This window comes from Dama dama, chromosome 20 (assembly GCF_033118175.1).
Source record: "Dama dama isolate Ldn47 chromosome 20, ASM3311817v1, whole genome shotgun sequence".
Classification (NCBI taxonomy): Eukaryota; Metazoa; Chordata; class Mammalia; order Artiodactyla; family Cervidae; genus Dama; species Dama dama.
The window spans coordinates 13,493,858-13,513,285 of record NC_083700.1 but is presented as its reverse complement, the minus strand read 5'-3'; the positions used below and the strand labels follow the sequence as shown (position 1 = coordinate 13,513,285).

General features: G+C 44.6%; 1 protein-coding gene across 1 annotated transcript; it reads left to right on the top strand.

Moving 5' to 3' along the window:
- Positions 1–14,086: 14,086 nt before the first annotated feature.
- LOC133040576 (antigen-presenting glycoprotein CD1d-like) lies at positions 14,087–18,397 on the top strand. Its single transcript, XM_061120438.1, has 5 exons — positions 14,087–14,763; positions 15,057–15,335; positions 16,043–16,321; positions 17,056–17,158; positions 17,255–18,397. Exons 1-5 carry the CDS (start codon positions 14,181–14,183, stop codon positions 17,274–17,276), a joined length of 1,266 nt encoding a protein of 421 aa, XP_060976421.1. The 5' UTR covers positions 14,087–14,180; the 3' UTR covers positions 17,277–18,397.
- Positions 18,398–19,428: the final 1,031 nt, after the last annotated feature.

The following is a 19,428-nucleotide window of genomic DNA, read 5'->3' as shown; positions in this document are numbered from 1 at the left end:
TACAATACATAGATGACCTACTAATCTGTTCTCCAGATGAGGAAAATGCCCAACAACATGCAATTCAGGTTCTAAACTTTTTGGCAGAAAGGGGATATAAAGTCTCCCGTGCTAAGGCACAGATGGTCGAGACAAAAGTCACTTACCTGGGAGTTCAGATTACACACAGGTCTAGGAGGCTGTCTTCTGATCGGGTACAAGGAATCCTCCAGTTGCCCTCCCCCACGACTCGAAAACAATTGTGAGCTTTCCTGGGGCTAACTGGGTATTGTAGAATCTGTATAACCAACTATGGTCTAATTGCCCAGCCCTTATATGAAAGCTTAAAGGGATGAGATGATTCAGTCCCACTGACGTGGGGGAACTCCTCAAAAGAAGGCAGAGGCTACACTAAAACGGGCCTTAGCTCAGGCACCTGCCTTGAGGCTGCCAGACACAGAAAAAGCATTCCAATTTTATGCCCATGAAAGAGAGGGAATAGCCGTGGGAGTGTTAACTCAAAGGTTGGGATCTGAGCCCCAGCCTGTAGTTTGCTTATCCAAGAGACTCGGTCCAACCACCCAAGGCTGCCCGCCCCTTGCCTTCGAAATCTTGCAGCTATTGCAATCATGATAGAAGATGCTTTAAAACTCTTCTTTGGGGGCAAACTAACTATTTTTACCAGCCACCAAGTAAAACAACTCCTAAATGGGAAAGGCAATTTATGGATGTCTGATCAAAGAATCCTCAGATATCAAGTGATGCTGATGGAAAATCCAGGCCTCACTATATCCCCTTGTGAGGTTCTTAACCCAGCCACCCTCCCGCCTGCTCCCAAGGGCTCTCTCCCCTTTCACTCTGGTCTAGAAACCTTGGACCACTGGACAAAACCCCGAGAGGAACTGTCAGAAGATCCTCTGACCAACCCTGAGGAAATCTGGTACACTGATGGAAGCAGCTTTCTTCTTGGAAAAAGAAGAGCTGGATATGCAGTAGTCTCCAATTTTGAGACCATAGAGGCTAAGCCTCTGTCACTAGGTACTTCAGCCCAATTAGCTGAGGTCACAGCCCTGACTCAAGCTTTAGAGCTGAGAAAAGGAAAAAGAATAGCCATTTACACTGACTCCAAGTATGCCTTTCTGGTGCTACATGCACAAGCAGTTATTTGGAAAGAAAGGGGCCACTTGACTACCCGAGAGTCCCCAATCAAATATGGTGATCAAATTCTTAGACTGTTGGAGGCAGTCCATCTGCCCACTGAAGTTTCAGTCTCTCACTGTAAAGGACACCAAAAAGGGAGCACTGAAGTGGCATGAGGGAACCAAGCAGTTGATCAGGCAGCTAAGAGAGAAGCATTACAGAACCATGACCTAATAGGGGTTGCCACCCTAGTTAAACAGACTAATTTGCCAGAAACTCCTTCACATACTGAAGGTGAGACTCTTAAAACTAAGAGTGAGAGCTTTCAAGAAGATCACATGGGGTGGTTCCAAAAGGAGGGACTCCTTTTTCTGCCTGGGAATTTCCAATGGAAGTTGGTTAACTCCATACATGCCACCACTCATTTAGGAGAAAAGGCCCTCCAAAAATCACTACAAAGATTCTTCAGAGTAACAGGCCTTCAAACAACTATAAGACAAGTGGTCTCCTCTTGTCCCACTTGTCAGTTAAACAACCCCCAAGGAGCTCGAAGACCCCAGCTGGCCCAGCCCATCCAATGATGTGGGACCTATCCAGGAGAGGACTGGCAGATGGACTTCACCCAGATGCCAATTTCTCAAGGGTATAAATATCTATTAGTCATGATAGATACATTCACAGGATGGATTGAAGGCTTTCCCACCCAGACTGAGAAGGCTGAGGAGGCAGTTAAAAAAACTACTCCATGAAATCATTCCAAGATTTGGTCTGCCCAGGTCATTACAAAGTGACAATGGGACATAATTTACTTCTAAGGTCACCCAAGGGGTCTCTAAAGCATTGGGCATTACTTATTATCTCCATTGTGCCTGGAGGCCTCAGTCTTCAGAAAAAGTAGAAAGAGCCAACCAATTCTTAAAATCAGCAATAAAAAAGATAACCCAGGAGACCTCCCTGGGATGGAAGGAGGCTTTACCAATAGCTTTCCTCCGCACCCATATTGCCCCTAAGGAACAGGTTGGTTTTAGTCCTTATGAGATGCTACTATATGGGAGACCTTTTGTTTATGTCAATGACCTCTTCCTAGATCCAGAGGTTCAGACCCTTCAGTCTTATACCATGGCCGTTGGGCAATTCCAACAGGATATACACTTGTGGGGTATGAACCAGGACCCAAAAGACTCTAAGGACTCACCACTATATGCTCCAGGGACTCAAGTCCTAGTTAAAGTCTGGAAAGATGGGTCCTCAAAGGGTCAACTCCAGCCCACATGGAAGGGCCCCTACCCTGTAATACTTTCTACTCCCACAGCAGTCAAGGTACCAGGACATGACTCCTGGATTCACTACTCATGAATCCAGCCCTGGAAGAAAACAGAAGAGGACACTCAATACACCTGTGAGCCCCTGGGAGCTCTCAGATACCTATTCAGAACTACAAATGAGTGCCATTCTAATGAACACTCCCAAAATCTGGTTTTGGGGGATAAGATTTCTCAGAATAGCTCTGAAGAGCCAACACAGCTTGACAGAGATTGTACTCCAAAACAGACAGGAGATAGATCTTCTGATCCCTGAACAAGGAGGGACTTGAGCCATCCTGGCAATGTGAATTTAGAATTGGCTAATGCCCCTACTAGTCCTTGTTACACCATACTGATGCTGTTTATGATTGTTTCATGCATTATCAATTGTCTAACCTGTTTTGTCTCTGCTCAGGTCAACAAGCTACAACACGCGGTGCCAGTTCAACAAAGATACAAAACTACAGCTGACCATGGAAAATATCACTCACCCTTAAAATGGACACCGCTATGAGAACTCTGAGGCCTGAGACTAGCAAGAGGGGGAGGCCCAATACCCCTCACCATCCCAGTTCAGCAGGAAGTAGCCAGAAAGACCTCGATGCCCCTATCCCCAAAGAATTGGGCCTCCCATCTCTTGAGGGGGGGAATGTTAGGTAGTTAGAATAGGGAAAAGGAGTCCAAAATGGCGGAGGCTAAAAGACAAGGAAGGGAAAAGCCTGTGAAAATAGAACAGAGGAAGGTCAAAGGAAGGTCCGAGAACCAAAGTGAGGACTTCAGGTAGAACAGCGCTCCTGCCTAAGCCCAATTTGCATAGGACAGGCCCAGGGGGAAGAAAAAAACATAAAAAGAGGAGCCAAAGGGCTCTCTCTCTCTCTCCCGCATGATGGGGTGCTCTTCTCTTCATGTCTTTGGACTGACGTGCCCTCACGGCTCGAAGATGGATTTTCCTGCTATCTTCTAAATAAAGTAGAGCTGTAACAGTGAGCTGTAACACTGATTTCTCTAAGAGTTATAACATGGTCCGTTGGAGACCTGAGAGCTATAACACAGTCTGTCCAAGACCCGAGAGCTGTGACCTGCCGAAGGGGCTTTAATGTTCGTCACTCCCAATCTTTGTTGTGATGAGACAAAGAACCGAGGAGCATACACTCGCCTGACAGAAACCATAAAAGTTATAGGCATATTCGCTGGTTTATGCAGTCCTTTGTTAACTTTTGTGAAGTCATAAGGTTTTTCATTAGAATACCAGGAGATATGAAAATGTTAAGAACTCTATATAATTTCTAGGATATCTGTATTAGTAATTTTACCATACATTATAACATGAGTGAATTTATTACTCATTTGGTAATATTTTTCATGTAATTTAATGAACCAAATAAACGCAGTTTAATATGTCTCTTTGGGGATGTTTCAGGGGTCCTCTCAAGCATCCCATAGTTAGCTAGAGGTCAAAGGAACTTCAAAAGAATTTGATATAGGAAGTTTTATCAAAAAGATCAATTAAAAGTGTTTAGAACATTTTGTCAGATTTAGTCAATGTTGATGGGTATCATTTAGCTTGGTGATATGTCACAATGGGTGTAAATACCAAGGATCAAGGCCTAGTGAAAGTCAGCTCTGCCATCTTGGACCTGGTTGGCTCTAACGAGTTTTCTTGTGGCTGTGTCATTCCTAACAAAATCCATTTATCTAACTAATTGTAATCCAATTTTATAAAATCCTGATCATGCATAGCTCTTTTTAGTATTTTTTCATACTTTTTTTTTTTTTTTACTGAAAGCACACTTCCTACTTTCCTTTAGCAACCAAGAGCTAACTTTTATATTAGCATTTTATAGATTGGTGAGCATAAATACCAGTGATAATCTCTAAAACCCTTGCTTTCTTAAAACATTTTAAAATGGCACCAAACATTATTCATTTATAGTCCCAAATCTCTTTAGTTTCTCTGTAAAAGGAAATTAGTGTTTAGCTGTAAATGTTGCAAAATTTTATTTTATTTGGAAGTGACCTAACTATTCAATAGACTTCCAACACTTAGCACCACCCTTAGAAATTCAAGTCACACCAATCTGGAGAGACTATTTTAGACAGATATTTCTAAAGAATAATTATTCTTAATAGAGTTCATATAAAAGCTCATATCTCATTTACATTTTTTTAGAAGTTTCTTCACTCGAGGTAATTTCCTTGTTGACAAACTTGTAACAGATATATTTAACTTATATTAAACCTAGGTACAATGAAAATATTCTACTTAATGTTAATTACTCTAAGACATGTCTATATTAGATAGGTCAACAAACAAACATTAATATCAGGTATTTAATACTGAATATTTCCCAGTTCACCTGAACCTGGAATTTATTGTTAATTTAGAATTATTTGATTTGTAAGTGCTTACCTTTCTTTAAGCCAATTAAATAGAGCTCATTTACAAATTAACCTCAAAAATATTATCCAGAGACAAAGACACACCAAGACATATTTAGACAGACACAGTGCAAGATCTAGCTTCATTTTCTAAGTTTAGTCATGAATTAAATATTACAATATAAAATTTACTGGTTTATTAAAAAATGTTAAAATAAATAAAAAATTTAAAGCCTTTTTCCCCTTTTCCCTCAGTCTCAGGAGTTAGAGATGGTCTGGATAAGTGTTCCTGAAAGCCCTGGTCTCAAGGCACAGGGAAAGAAAATCAAATGGCAGCAGGTATAAACCAAATGGTGACCAGACAAAGCAAAATGGTCATCAAAAATCACAACACAGAACACAGAGTTAAAACACACACATAAAAACCTGGCAGTCCTCATCAGACACTCCCTTAAATACAAGAATACAGTCTCTCAGAAAGCCTTCTATAGAGACACAGAACTTCAGATCCAAGTACTAACAGAGTAAATGAAAATATCTCAGGTCTTCAAAGATTTCAAAGGGAGGAAAGGAAGCCAAGTTGAAAGAAGAAGGGGGAGGAGGTAGGAGGGGGGCAAAAGGGATGGCCTTACAGACGTCTCCTGCCACCTGCAGATACCCAGGTGTTATGGGACTTTACCCTGGGCCTCCAGAGAAGGGAGGACTGGAACTCGGCCCAGAATTCAAGTTCTCTGCCAAGAGGAGGTGATCAGTCTCCAATCCTCAGCTCAGGCTGGGCCCTTAGATCAGATTCCTGCATCCAGGACTGGGGGGCTAGAAAAAATGGGGAAGGATATGAAGGGTTAAGGAGAGGAAAGAGAGAGGGAAGGGGAGAGAAGTCAATAAAGTCTCTTGTTCCTTACCCGGTCTGGGCACTTTGGCCAGTTGTCCACGTCAGGAGGAGACCAGGGACAAAAGGATCTCAGTTGCGGCTGCTGGGTCTGGTCCGTTGGCAGGCAAGCTGGCCCCTGAGTACCTCGAGTTGTCAGGATGTCAGTCTCAGCGAAGAAGAGTCCCCACCAGGGTCTCCATTTGTTGCAGGAAAGGGGACCCCTTCCAGGGCCCAAAACTGGGCTCTTGTCTAACACTCAGAAATTAATTGTCTGAGGAGACATATGTGCTGACAAAGCAAGAGATTTTATTGGGAAAGGGCGCCTGGGTGGAGAGCAGGACGGTAAGGGAACCCAGGAGAACTGCTCTGTCACATGGCTTGCAGTCTCGGGTTTTATGGTGATGGGATTAGTTTCCAGGTTGTCCTTAGCCAATCATTCTGACTCAGAATCCTTCCTGGTGGTACAGGCCTTGTTCAGCCAAGATGGATGCCAGAGAGAAGGATTCTGGGAGGTGGTCGGACAGGTGGTGTCTCCTTTTGACCTTTCTGGAACTCTTCTGGTTGGTGGAGGCTTATTAGTTCCCTGTTCCTTACCAGGACCTCCTGTCATAAAACAACTCATGCAAATGGTTACTATGGTGGCTGGTCAAGGGTGGGCGGTTTCACTCAGTGTGCTTCCCCTCACACTATGATCATGTCTCATGGTATACCCAGGTGAGGCAGGAGGTAGATGAGCTCCAGTCTTGGCATTCACATCTAGCCTCCTATTTACATTTCCTGAGCAAGGAGGAAAATGGTCTCTAGGCTAGATATTTACAATCAACCTCCTCTTCCAACTTTGGGATGAAAATAACAATAGGAGCTTGGCATTGTTTTCTGTGGACAATATGAAGGAAGAGAAATAGCACAGTGCAAAGAACATGACGTTTGGGAAGACATTTAAGTTAGACTCATACAGTCAATATTTACAAGCTGATGAGAAGTTATTTAAAATCTCTGTGCTTCCAACAAAGGAAACGATAAGCAAGGTGAAAAGACAGCCCTCAAAATGGGAGAAAATAATAGCAAACGAAGCAACAGACAAAGGATTAATCTCAAAAATATACAAGCAACTCCTGCAGCTCAATTCCAGAAAAATAAACAACCCAATCAAAAACTGGGCCAAAGAACTAAACAGACATTTCTCCAAAGAAGACATACAGATGGCTAACAAACACATGAAAAAGTGCTCAACATCACTCATTATCAGAGAAATGCAAATCAAAACCACAATGAGGTACCATTTCATGCCAATCAGGATGGCTGCTATCCAAAAGTCTACAAGCAATAAATGCTGGAGAGGGTGCAGAGAAAAGGGAACCCTCTTACACTGTTGGTGGGAATGCAAACTAGTACAGCCACTATGGAGAACAGTGTGCAGATTCCTTAAAAAACTGGAAATAGAACTGCCATATGACCCAGCAATCCCACTCCTGGGCATACACACCAAGGAAACTAGATCTGAAAGAGACACATGCACCCCAATGTTCATCACAGCACTGTTTATAATTGCCAGGACATGGAAGCAACCTAGATGCCCATCAGCAGACGAATGGATAAGGAAGCTATGGTACATATACACCATGTAATATTACTCAGCCATTAAAAAGAATTCATTTGAATCAGTTCTAATGAGATGGATGAAACTGAAGCCCATTATACAGAGTGAAGTAAGCCAGAAAGATAAAGACCAATACAGTATACTAATGCATATATATGGAATTTAAAAAGATGGTAACAATAACCCAATATACAAAACAGAAAAAGAGACACAGATGTACAGAACAGACTTTGGGACTCTGTGGGAGAAGGCGAGGATGGGATGTTCTGAGCGAATAGCATCGAAACAAGTATACTATCAAGGGTGAAACAGATCACCAGCCCAGGTTGGATGCATGAGACAAGTGCTCAGGGCTGGTGCACTGGGAAGACCCAGAGGGATGGGATGGGGAGGGAGGCTGGAGGGAGATTGGGATGGGGAACACATGTAAATCCATGGCTGATTCATGTCAATGTATGGCAAAACCCACTACAATATTGTAAAATAATTAGCCTCCAACTAATAAAAATAAATAAATAAATAAATAAAAGAAACATGCCTAAAATGAAAAAAAAAAATTCAATTTTCCCCCAGAAATAAAATGTGGATTAATAACTACTTACCTTCATTTTTTTTGGAAAAAAACTTGAGTGCTTAAAAACTGTCCCAGGGACTATTCTAGGTGAATGAAACCAGTAAGATATCTTGTGGATATCTGTGGAAAACTGTCCCAAGGCTTTTCTAGGTGAATGAAACCAGTAAGATATCTTGTGGATACCAGGATTAAGTAAGATAATGACTGTAAAGTACCTAGAATAGCTGCAGACCTAGAAAATGTGCTTGGCAATTCTTTTTTTTTAACTTAACAGATATTTATTGAGTATCTACAGTGTTCTAGTCTGCGGTGTACCCAGTGGGGATACAGTACTGAGAAAGACAGGGGAAACAGATCCTGAAAACAAACAAGCAAAATAAATGAGTCAGTTTCAGATCATGACATGTGCATGTGATTCACATAAATCAGTAAGAGTATATGAAAGTACTATTGAGATCAGTGGGGAAATATTATTCAAAAACTTGAACCAAGCCAGCTTACTGAACAGTAATGCTAAGAGTAAAAAGAGAATAAAAAACTACTTTCAGGAGTAAAAAGAGAAATAAGGAAATCAACATGTGGTGATCAGAACCAATCAGGATACATCAGAGAAAGAGAGCTGACCTTGAAGGAAACAGTGTGGTAAAATCAACAGCAGGCAGGAAGTTCCTATTATATATAGGAACACTGGGAAGGGGTTGGGGTGGGGAGATGAAAGAGGGATCTCAAAAAGCCTTCATGATACTTGGGCTTCTGATTACTTAATCCATAACTAATTATATTTGTAACTATTTTCAGTCAAATCATCTTTGATTCTTGAATTCTAGGCCAACCTCACTTCCATCCAAGAAATCCCTATTCCATTCTCTAGCTGTGATGACCTTGGATCACAGACTCTCTCTCTCTTTTTTTTTTTTTTTCATTTATTTTTATTAGTTGGAGGCTAATTACTTTATAATATTGTAGTGGGTTTTGTCACACATTGACATGAATCAGCCATGGATTTACATGTATTCCCCATCCCCATCCCCCCTCCCACCTCCCTCTCTACCCGATCCCTCTGGGTCTTCCCAGTGCACCAGGCCTGAGCACTTGTCTCATGCATCCAACCTGGGCTGGTGATCTGTTTCACAGACTCTCTTAGCAGAAACCACATCCGTCATATCACTTAACCATATCCTTAGAATAGGAGATGCAACCTCAGAAAGCAACCATAAGAGACAAAGAACCAGGAGTTAAAAGATTGAATTCTAGGGCAGACTCTGAATCATTATTGTGTGTTGCATCATTCTCTCTTTGACTTGCTTTCTTCATTGACAAAATAAGAATAGTGATCCCTGTTTCTCACAGTTGTTACTGGGATTAAACAAAATGGTATACATGAAAGTTCTTAGGGAGCCAGAAACACTCTAAAAATCAGAGACATGACTAATCTAGGTGCATGGATTGCAGCCAGTTCCTGGGCAACATGAAAGGTACTATGGCTGACTTCTCCCTACCATGGGCTGATTTTGAGGACCCGAGTAAATCACCACCTCGCTATGCTCTGGTTTTCTGACCTCTAGTATGTGAGGGTAAGTCTTGCCCCCAAAATGTTCTTCCATGATTCCATGAGTCTCTTCCCAGAGGAAAGCACTGAAACCTGGAATAGCTAAAAACTACCTGACTCAACTGACTTTTGGAAAAACATATTTATTTCCAATCCTAACTACTGAATGCCATGCTGTCTGCTTTTGTTGTTGTTGTTGATAAAAAACAGTTCTTATATTTATGCTTGAAAGGATGATGGCACTTGCAAATTTTAAGATACAGATAAACTAAATAGAACTGCGCAAATTCTAAAAGGGAGGTTGCAAATTTCAAGAATGCAAAGTTGGATATTGTTCCATGATTCATATATAACCATTTTTCCTTTCACTTCCTGCTTCATAGTTTCCCTCCCCTCCAGGCTTCTATCCACTATTTGGGCAATTTTGTACCCAGATTTAATCACTTGGCCTCTTACTTCAAATAACAGAAATAATTTTTCCACTTTATTGCAAACAGTTTTGGGGCAACATCAAGCATCATAAGAGAGGCTGGGAAAGGCTAGCTCCAAGATGCCAGCAGAAGCAGGAGCAGGAGTCTATTCTCTCTAGGGTTCTTACTATGGCAGAGTGAGGGAAGATGGAAATGTTAAGGTTGGCAGAATGGGAAAAAAACATGATCTTTGAATTCTGGCCACTCTCTAGTGGATTAAGGAAAAGACATCAAGAGACAGACATGTGAACACTTCTATAATTACAAGCTCTGGTCTTTACCGGGAGGAAAGGTTTACAAGGCTAGCTGGTGCACGAGAAGTGAGGGCGGGGCCGCCCTGGTTCCTCTGCCTTTGTTCACAGCCTGGGAGGCCTGGAGAACTCCCCTGAGAAGAGAACCTTCCAGCTGAGATTTGAGCAGGAAGGAAAGAACTAGGCATTGTAAGGGGGTGTGGGGAGAAGGGGGCTAAGAGCCTTCCAAGCAGAGAGAACTATTTGTGCAAAGACCTTGGGCAGGAAGAGGTTTTGTGTATTAGAGGAACTGAAAGCATGTCAGTTGGGTTAAGGTCAAAATTAGTGAGACGACAGTGAGAGAGGACGCTGAAAGGCAGACCAAGGTCAGACTGCATACAATCTTGTATCCTGAGAAAGCTATTTCAGAAGATGAGGCAAAAGAATGGATGGTGGTGGAGGTGGAAATGTAGACAAGTGGGCACATGCAAGGGATATTTCAAAAGAGGTAAAAGAGAGGAGAGTTGTGATGGACTGGATAAAAGAAGGGGGCAAGAAGTGCAGGTGCTGTCCTGGTTCTGACTCACCAAAGAGGGGACTTTCTTTTTCACTGTGATCTGAAGTTCTGAACCGCTAAGTCTCATTGCTCTTATTTTCAGCATGATAACTGGAGAGCTGGCTGCTCAGGAACACATCATAATCTTGTCTCTGTTCTTTAGAACAGAAGCTCATATTTGGAGAGTGAATAAGTGAAGAGGCAGAGGAGAAAATAAGCAGGCAGAGACCAGGTGGGAGATGGGATGGGAGGAAGAGAGTCTCTGAGAAGGAGGCAGGGAAGACAGAGAGATTGGAGGAGTGGATTCAGGGACCATGACAGGAGGAAAGAGAGGTTGGGGATGGGGACGGTGAGATGGAAAGATCTTGGGATATTAAAGCTTGAAAATTTTTAGCCAACCCAGTCCAATCTTGTCAATATAGAGCTGAGAAAATCTGGGCTTATGTTAATATTTTATTTATTTATTTGGCCCTGTGCATCAGATCCTACTTGCAGCACACTGGGTCTTTGTTGTGATATGGGATCTTTCACTGCAGTGCAAGGATTCTCTAGTTGCCTCTTGTGGGCTCCAGAGCTTGTGTGATTCATTCAGCAGTTGTGGCATGAGGGTTTGTCCCCCTGTGGGAGGGGGTAGATGACCTCCCCCTGCCTTCCAGGGTAAAGCGATTGGAGATTCATTCCTTGTGAATTGAAACTCCAAGACAAGAATAGCAGGTGTTTTGCCAAAAGTTTTCACTTTCATCTCAGGTTCAAAGAATTTGTTAGCAAAATCAGCCACTCTTTATATACAAATAAGTAATACAAATATTTATCAAAGAATTATCTAGCTTACTTTCAATATACTAAAATTAAGAGAAAAGAGAAATAGAAACACCAGAGGATACATCACCAAACTGGGTTTTGACCAACATCCAGACTCAAACAGCACTGGGAAGTCCCATGACACAGCACATCTGGAGTCCCAATTGGGAAAAGGTCCCAGGCAAAGAGTTCCCTCCATGGGTGAGACTTCAAAGATTGCAGTTCAGGGTTCCTGCTTATAATCCCAGGACACAAACTGATATCATCATTAATCTGTAAGCAAAGTGCAGCTCTGGTTTCATGTTAATGCTGTTTGTTCTGTCATGTAAAACTTGGAATTGTTGTTAAGCCTGGGGCTTGATTGGCCAGGCCCCCTCAGGAGCTCAACAATCTCAAGATTACTCCCCCATCTTATCTACCCTGCTGCAAGACTTGCACTCACTGCAGGCACTTCCAGGCACTTCCAGACACCCCTAGTTAGGGTAGTGTCCAGGTAGGTTAGAAGCAAGGTCAGAGGCCTGCTCTGCTTTGTCTTTGAAGCCTGACTCAGTTCAGTTCAGTCGGTCAGTTGTGTCCGACTCTTTGCAACTGCATGGACTGCAGCACGCCAGGCCTCCCTGTCCAACATCAGCTCCTGGAGTTTACTCAAACTCATGTCCATTGAGTCGGTGATGTCATCCAACCATCTCATCCTCTGTTGTCCCTTCTCCTCCCACCTTCAATCTTTCCCAGCATCAGGGTCTTTTCAAATGAGTCAGTTCTTTGCATCAGGTGGCCAAAGTGTGGGAGTTTCACCCTCAGCATCAGTCCTTCCAGTGAATATTCAGGACTGATTTCCTTTAGGATGGACTGGTTGGATCTTCTTGCAGTCCAAGGGACTCTCAAGACTCTTCTCCAACACCACAGTGCAAAATCATCAATTCTTCGGCCCTCAGCTTTCTTTATAGTCCGACTCTCATATCCATACATCGCTACAGAAAAAACCATAGCTTTAACTAGATGGACCTTTGTTGGCAAAGTAATGTCTCTGCTTTTTAATATGCTGTCTAGGTTGGTCATAGCTTTTCTTCCAAGGAAAAATTAATTTCATGACTGCAGTCACCATCTGCTGATTTTGGAGCTACCCAAAATAAAGTCTGTCACTGTTTCCTTTGTTTCCCCATCTATTTGCTCTGAAGTGATGGGACCAGTTACCATGATCTTAGTTTCCTGAGTGTTGAAGCCAACGTTTCACTCTCCTCTTTCACTTGCATCAAGAGGTTCTTCAGTTCTTCTTCACTTTCTGGCAGAAGTGTGGTATCACCTGCATATCTGAGGTTATTGATATTTCTCCTGGCAATCTTGATTCCAGCTTGTGCTCTATCCAGTCCAGCATTTCTCATGATGTACGCTGGACATAAGGTAAATAACCCGGGTGACAATATACCACCTAACTAAGATAATTTATTTAATTTCCCTAACAGCAGGTCAATTAAGAGAGGATGCTGGGCCCTGCCCAGAGCATGTATTTCTCAAAGTCAGGAGACCTCCCAGACCATACATGTGCAGAAAAGGCTCCTTGGAGGCCAAAGGAGAGTTATGTCAAGCGATGTTGTACCCAGATGCCTTTTCAGTAAAATCCATCTTGGCTAAGAGATGCATGCGCACACATAGGAGGGTCTTGAAATATACCAAATATGGACTGTGAAAGAGGCAAATTAAATTGATCAGCTGAAGGAAAACTGGAAGAAATGCCCTTTACTATCAAAGTAATTCAAACTGTCAGGAGGGTGCGACTCAGAGGCTCCCTCTCATTGAGTCATCCTCTCCCTCTTGTACTGTCCTGCTTTCCTCTCAATAAATACCTTACTTGCTCCACTACTTCCTTTCTTTGTGGGAATTCTTTCCTGCAAAGCTGAAGGCCAGGGCCCTTGTCCCTGACCACTGGTCTACTGGCTAGGCTCTGGTGTTCTCACCACTGCAACCCAACCTCAGTCTCTGGCTGGGAATCCTAGCCCTTCTGGGAGCTGTTGCAGGCTGAGATCCCTGAGATCACCCTGACCAGGGATCCAACCAACACCCCTGCATTGCAAGGTGGATTCTTAACCACTGGACCACCAGAGAAGTCCCTTATTACTTTATCATTAAGGTGATGTCTGCACTCCTAGACATTTTGGAAAACCAAAAATGTAAAACAAATTAAAAGCTTCCATAATCTCTTTGCCTAGAGACATCCATTCCTTGCCTCCCACTCAAAAACTTTGTTTTAAAAAACATGGTAGATGTCATACCACAGATACAACTTTATGTCCTGTTTTTAAAACTTAAATAGCAGTTGTAAAGTGTTTTCCACATACTATCTGTAACTCTACCTTGGAAAAAGCCAGTTGTGAGAACATGATACTTAAGTGAGTGGCTGTGACCAGGGCTCTTTGCAGCTCAGATATCTAATGAGAGGGACCAACTGGCAGATGAAAAAGGGATCCCTGGACAGGAGGAGGTTGGAAGCAAGTCCCCTGAGAGCCAGAATAGGAGTCCTGCCTGCCTCCAGGCTTAAGAATTGGCCAGCCACAGGGTGAAGTTCAGGCTTTTGGCAGTCCCGGAAACCAGGGGTGTGTGGGCGGGCGTTGGGGAAGGACCGGGCGGGGTTGGGGGCGGAGATTCGAGGTCCCAGAGCAGAGCTAGGACGCGGGGTGCTTGCTGTTTCTGTTCTTCTGGGGGCTTCCCCAGATTTGGAGGAGTTTTGAGATGAGTGGCACCAGGGCTCCTGGGCAGAGGGCGGCGAGAGGGAGCCGAGCGGGGAAAGCGGCCGACGCTCGCGGCGGGCGGGCGCAGACTGATACACCTCGGGAAGCCGAAGCCGGGAGCTTGACCCACCAGCCCGAGAACATGCTACTCCCTGCCTCCAGCTGCTTGGCCCCTGGAGACCGAGCTCGATTCAGAGCCAGCAGACATCACCCTTTCTTCCCAAACCTAGCTGTTTGTTTGTTTCTGTTGCTCTTCCTTCTCCCTTCTGTGCTCTCCTTCCCGTGCCCCCGGTTCCTCCGATCTGTATTGTCTCCAGAGCCGCAAACGTCTTACTCCTTCCGTGGCCTCCAGATCTCCTCCTTTGCCAACCGCAGCTGGACGCGCACGGACTTCCTCGCGTGGCTGGGGGAGCTGCAGCTCTATACTTGGCGCAATGAGTCGGACACCGTCGGCCTCCTGAAGCCTTGGTCTCAGGGCACATTCAGCGAGCAGCAGTGGGAGCAGCTGCAGCATACGTTTCAGGTTTATCGCAGCAGCTTCACCAGGGACGTCTGGGAATTCGTCAAAATGCTGCACCGCGACTGTGAGCTGAGGGATGGGATCGTGGACAGCTGCCCAGGGGGAGACAGTGGATGCTGAAGCCCAACCGGGAGGTTCTGGCCCCCCGTGATTGTCTCCTCTCTCCCTTTTGAGTCCCACTTCTGCCTGAGAGGTCCCAGCTTGAGTCCTCAAAATACCCCTTGTTCATCCCACTGCAGGTCACCCATTCCCATTTACATGAACTTTGGGGTCCCCAGTATAACCCTCACACTAATTTCTTCAACTCCTTTCAGTCTTCTAAGCTCTTCATTGATCTCTTTCTATTCCTCTCTTCAGATCCTCTTGAGATCCAGGGATCTGCAGGATGTAATTTGCTCCCGAGGAACACCTCAGAAACCTTCTTACATGCTGCATTTCAAGGAAAGGATGTCCTGAGTTTCCAAGGAATGTCTTGGGTGCCAGCCCCAGATGCCCCCCCTTGGATCGAGGACCTCTGCAAGGTGATAAATGGGGACCAAGGGACCAAGGAAACAGTGCACTGGCTCCTCCATGACATCTGCCCCGAGTTGCTCAGAGGCCTGTTGCAGATGGGGAAGTCCGAGCTGGAGAAGCAAGGTCAGCCTACTTTTGTCACCTCCTGCCCTCCACTCCACTCTGGGGCTCCATCTGGGGTTTTCATTCCAGGGGTTCACACCCCTTTAAGCATCACCGGAAGAGGAGGGGATGGATAAGGTGTGAGGGTATTTAAGCATTCCACAGACATTAACTAGGTACCTTTTGGGGTCCATGAATAGAATTAAAGAAACCCTGGGGATCAGTCAGGATGTGTACTTGAGGAGGGAGAGGAGAGAAGGCAGATGAACAGTTAAAGCAGTGTCCTGGTGGCTCAGATGGTCTGCCTGCAATGCAGGGGACCGGGTTTGACCCCTGGGTTTTGAATATGCCCTGCAGGAGGAAATGCCAACACCCTCCAGTATTCTTGCCTGAAAAATCCATGGACAGAGGAGCCTGGTGGGCAACAGTCCATGGGGTTGCAGAGTTGGGCATGACTGAGTGACTACCACTTAGAAACATACTATGTCTGTTACAGCTGAACACAGGGTGCTCTGGGATTACAGAGTAGGGGCATTTACAGGAGAATGGATCAGGGAAGGGGATGAGGATCGGGGAAGTCTTTCCTGGAGAAGCTAATACAAACGGATTGAAATGGTGGGAGTTCATCTCCAGAAGTAGAAATGTAGGACTGATGAGTCTGCTCTGAAGTCCAGAGCCTCTGATGCGGAGTCTCACTTTAAGATCCCTCATTCTCGTGTTGAATACAGTGAAGCCGGAGGCCTGGCTGTCCAGTGGCCCCCCTCCCCGGCCTGGCCGCCTGCGGCTGGTCTGCCACGTCTCAGGATTCTACCCAAAACCCGTGCGGGTGACGTGGGTGAGGGGCGAGCAGGAGGAGCCTGGCACTCAGCAAGGAGACGTCATGCCCAACGCCGACTCGACTTGGTATCTGCGAGTAACCCTGGATGTGGAGGCTGCGGAGGCGGCTGGCCTGAGCTGCCGAGTGAAGCACAGCAGCCTGGGAGACCAGGACATCATCCTGAACTGGGGTGAGGAGGAAGTGGAGCCCAGGTGGGGATGGGAGGAGGTGGTCCTCAAGTCCAGAGGGAGGGCCTGTGGAAGGGGAGGGAAATGACGCCCCAGCCAGGAGTGATAGAAGGAGGGGATTCTCCAAGTGGAGGAATAAAGATCTGAACTCAAAAAGGATTGAGAGAAGGTGTTCAATATACAAGAAAGAAGAGACTAAAATCACCACAGATCCCAAAGTAGGTGGCAAGTACAGAATCCCAGGAAGATTTGTTCCCCAGAAGAGGGAACTGCGGACTTTGAAAGGCAGGGTACCAAAGATAGGTGTGGTTTATAGAGTGCTTTCTCGGTGTGAGCTGAACACTCTCCATACAGCAGAGTATGTGTGAACAATCATCCCCTCTCCTTTGAGCAGGTGCTGTTGTTTTCATGTTACAGATGAGAACTGAGGCTAAGCTCGGTCAAACTGCCCTGAGTCTCATCATTAGAAAGCGGAAGAGCTGGATTTAGACTCAGGTTTGGACTAGCTGTGACACTAGTGCCTGCCTCCATATGTGTACGAGCATATGCTGAAGTGAATGGAATTATAGATGCTCAGACCCCAAGAAAAGATGGGGTGTCTATTAACTTCACAGGAATACAGGTGGGCACATTAGATAGGACAAGAAATAAGCATCTCGCATGCTCACACGTGCTTACAGTAGGGGACCTGATGCAGATTCCCAGACTGAGACACACCCTATGTTCCCCCACACAGACGGGAACCGTGTCTCCAGGGGCTTGATTGTCGTCCTGGTAATCCTGGTGGTGTTTGTCCTTCTGGTTGTTGGAGGCTTAGTCTTCTGGTTTAGGAAGCACCGGTAAGTCTCTCCTTTCCATCTCCTCCCAACCTCAACCCCTCTACCCACATTTTCTCCTCTTCCCTTTTCCTTAATGGTGTCTGCTTTCTCTCACAGCCGCTATCAGGATATCTCGTGACTCTCCTCCCCACATCTATCTGTCTGGACTTCAGGATCTCTGGGCTTTAGCCCTCAGAATTTGAAGGTGAAAGAGAGCTACCTTGAAGAAGCAGAGAGAGAAACCTTTGCAATATTTGGGGTGTTGTTCAGTTGCTCAGTCATGTCTGACTCTTCGTGACCCCATCATTTCAGTTCAGCTGCTCAGCATACCAGGCTTCCCTATCCTTCTCCATCTTCTGGAGCTTACTCAAACTCATGTCCATTGAGTCAGTGATGCCATCCAACCATCTCCTGCTCTGTCATCCCCTTCTCCTGCCTTCAGTCTTTCCTCTCATCAGGGATTTTGTAATGAGTCAGCCAAATACTGGAGCTTCAATTCAGCATCAGTTCTTCCAATGAATATTTTGGGTTGATTTCCTTTAGGAATGTCTGGTTTGATCTCTCTGCAGTCCAAGGGACTCTCAAGAGTCTTCTCCACCGCCACCATTCAAAAACATCAATTCTCTGGCACTTACCCTTCTTTATGGTCCAACTCTCACATCCATACATGACTACTGGAGAAACCATAGCTTTAACTAGACGAACCTCTGTTGGCCAAGTACCGTCTTTACTTTTTAATACGCTGTCTAGGTTTGTTATAGCTTTCCTTCCAAAGAGCCAGCATCTTGATTTCATGGCTGCAGTCACCACCTGCATGGTTTTGTGTGGGAACTATGTTTTACTGATTTCTCAGAAATACCTCCTGGAATTTAATACTCATTTTCTCTTCCTTGCTTGCTCTCCCCCACCCTTAATTTAGACATTCTGACTGACACGTCAGCATTAGCTAGGTGCCGTTCTGTACACAGAACAAAGCCCCTTATCTTCAAAGACCTTTCCTACATGTCTTATATGATTACCTCCAGACCTCCAGGAGGAAGCCTCCTTGATCCCTGAATTCTAGTCTCTGTCTTGCTTTCCTGCTCATACTTAAAGATTACAAGATAAGTTACCAATAAAATATGTGCTCAGCACGTTCTTGGGGAGTTGCTTGTCTGAACATCTTCCTGTGCTGTCTGTCATAATACTGTGTGTTTGTATTATTCAGTGCGAATCCACCACAATTTTGGAGCCCAAGAGAATAAAGTCTGTCGCTGTTTCCATTGTTTCCTCATCTATTTGTGATGAAGTCATGGGACTGGATGCCATGATCTTAGTTTTTTGAATGTTGAGTTTTCAATCAGCTTTTTTTGGGATGTGGGATAGTCCAAATACACCTCTGCTGGATGGCCCTAGGCCTCCCAGTTTGTGTCTGTGATATCAAAAGTTTGTCCTGAATGATACACTGAGAATTTCAGAACCTACTCTGGTCGTTCACATGGTAAGGAGTCTTCCTACAATGCAGGAAACCTGGGTTTGATCCCTGGGTCAGGAAGATCACCTGGAGAAGAGGATGGCAGCTCACTCCAGTATTCTTGCCTGGAGAACCCCATGGACAAAGGCGACAATCCGTGGAATGGCATAGAGTTGGTCATGACTGAGCAAGTAATGCTTTCACATTCACTTTCAGAACCTAGTTTCTATTTTGAACCTGAATTTACCAAGAGAGACATTTTAAAAGAAAGTTAGGTTGTAGGAAACAGAGGTGTGTCAAGTATTTTTTACTTCATGTAACTTGATTAAAAAAGGAGACATCATAGTGTGGGTATATAATGTTGAAAAGGCTACTTTTTCATAGTGATATTTCTCTCACATGGCCAGTTATTTTTTTCAGAGTGGACAGAGACAGATTCTTCCACTTACAGCCATTAAATGAGACTATACATAAGCTGGGCTGAATCCATTTGGGCAGGCATGAGCGCTGGCGGATGGCCCAGCTGCCTGCTCTATTCTCAGCCGAGATATAAGAAGCAGGCAAGGCAGAGGAACAGCAGCCCTTCCCAATGTGAAGAAATTTGAAGGTCAAGATAAAATCCTCTGTTAGCTACCAGGGAAGTAGTCAAGTGGCACTCAAGGCCCTTGAACATCCAGAAAAAAAGACTAAGCTTTTGAAGTCTTTGCTTGAGAAAATGAAGATTTGGCATCTTCTGTGTTGGACTTGCAGATAAAACCTAGAATGTGTGTGGAAATGTAGCTAGTTTCTAAATCCATGGTTTCCAAACTGGTTTCCTAATCTGTAAGTCACATCACCT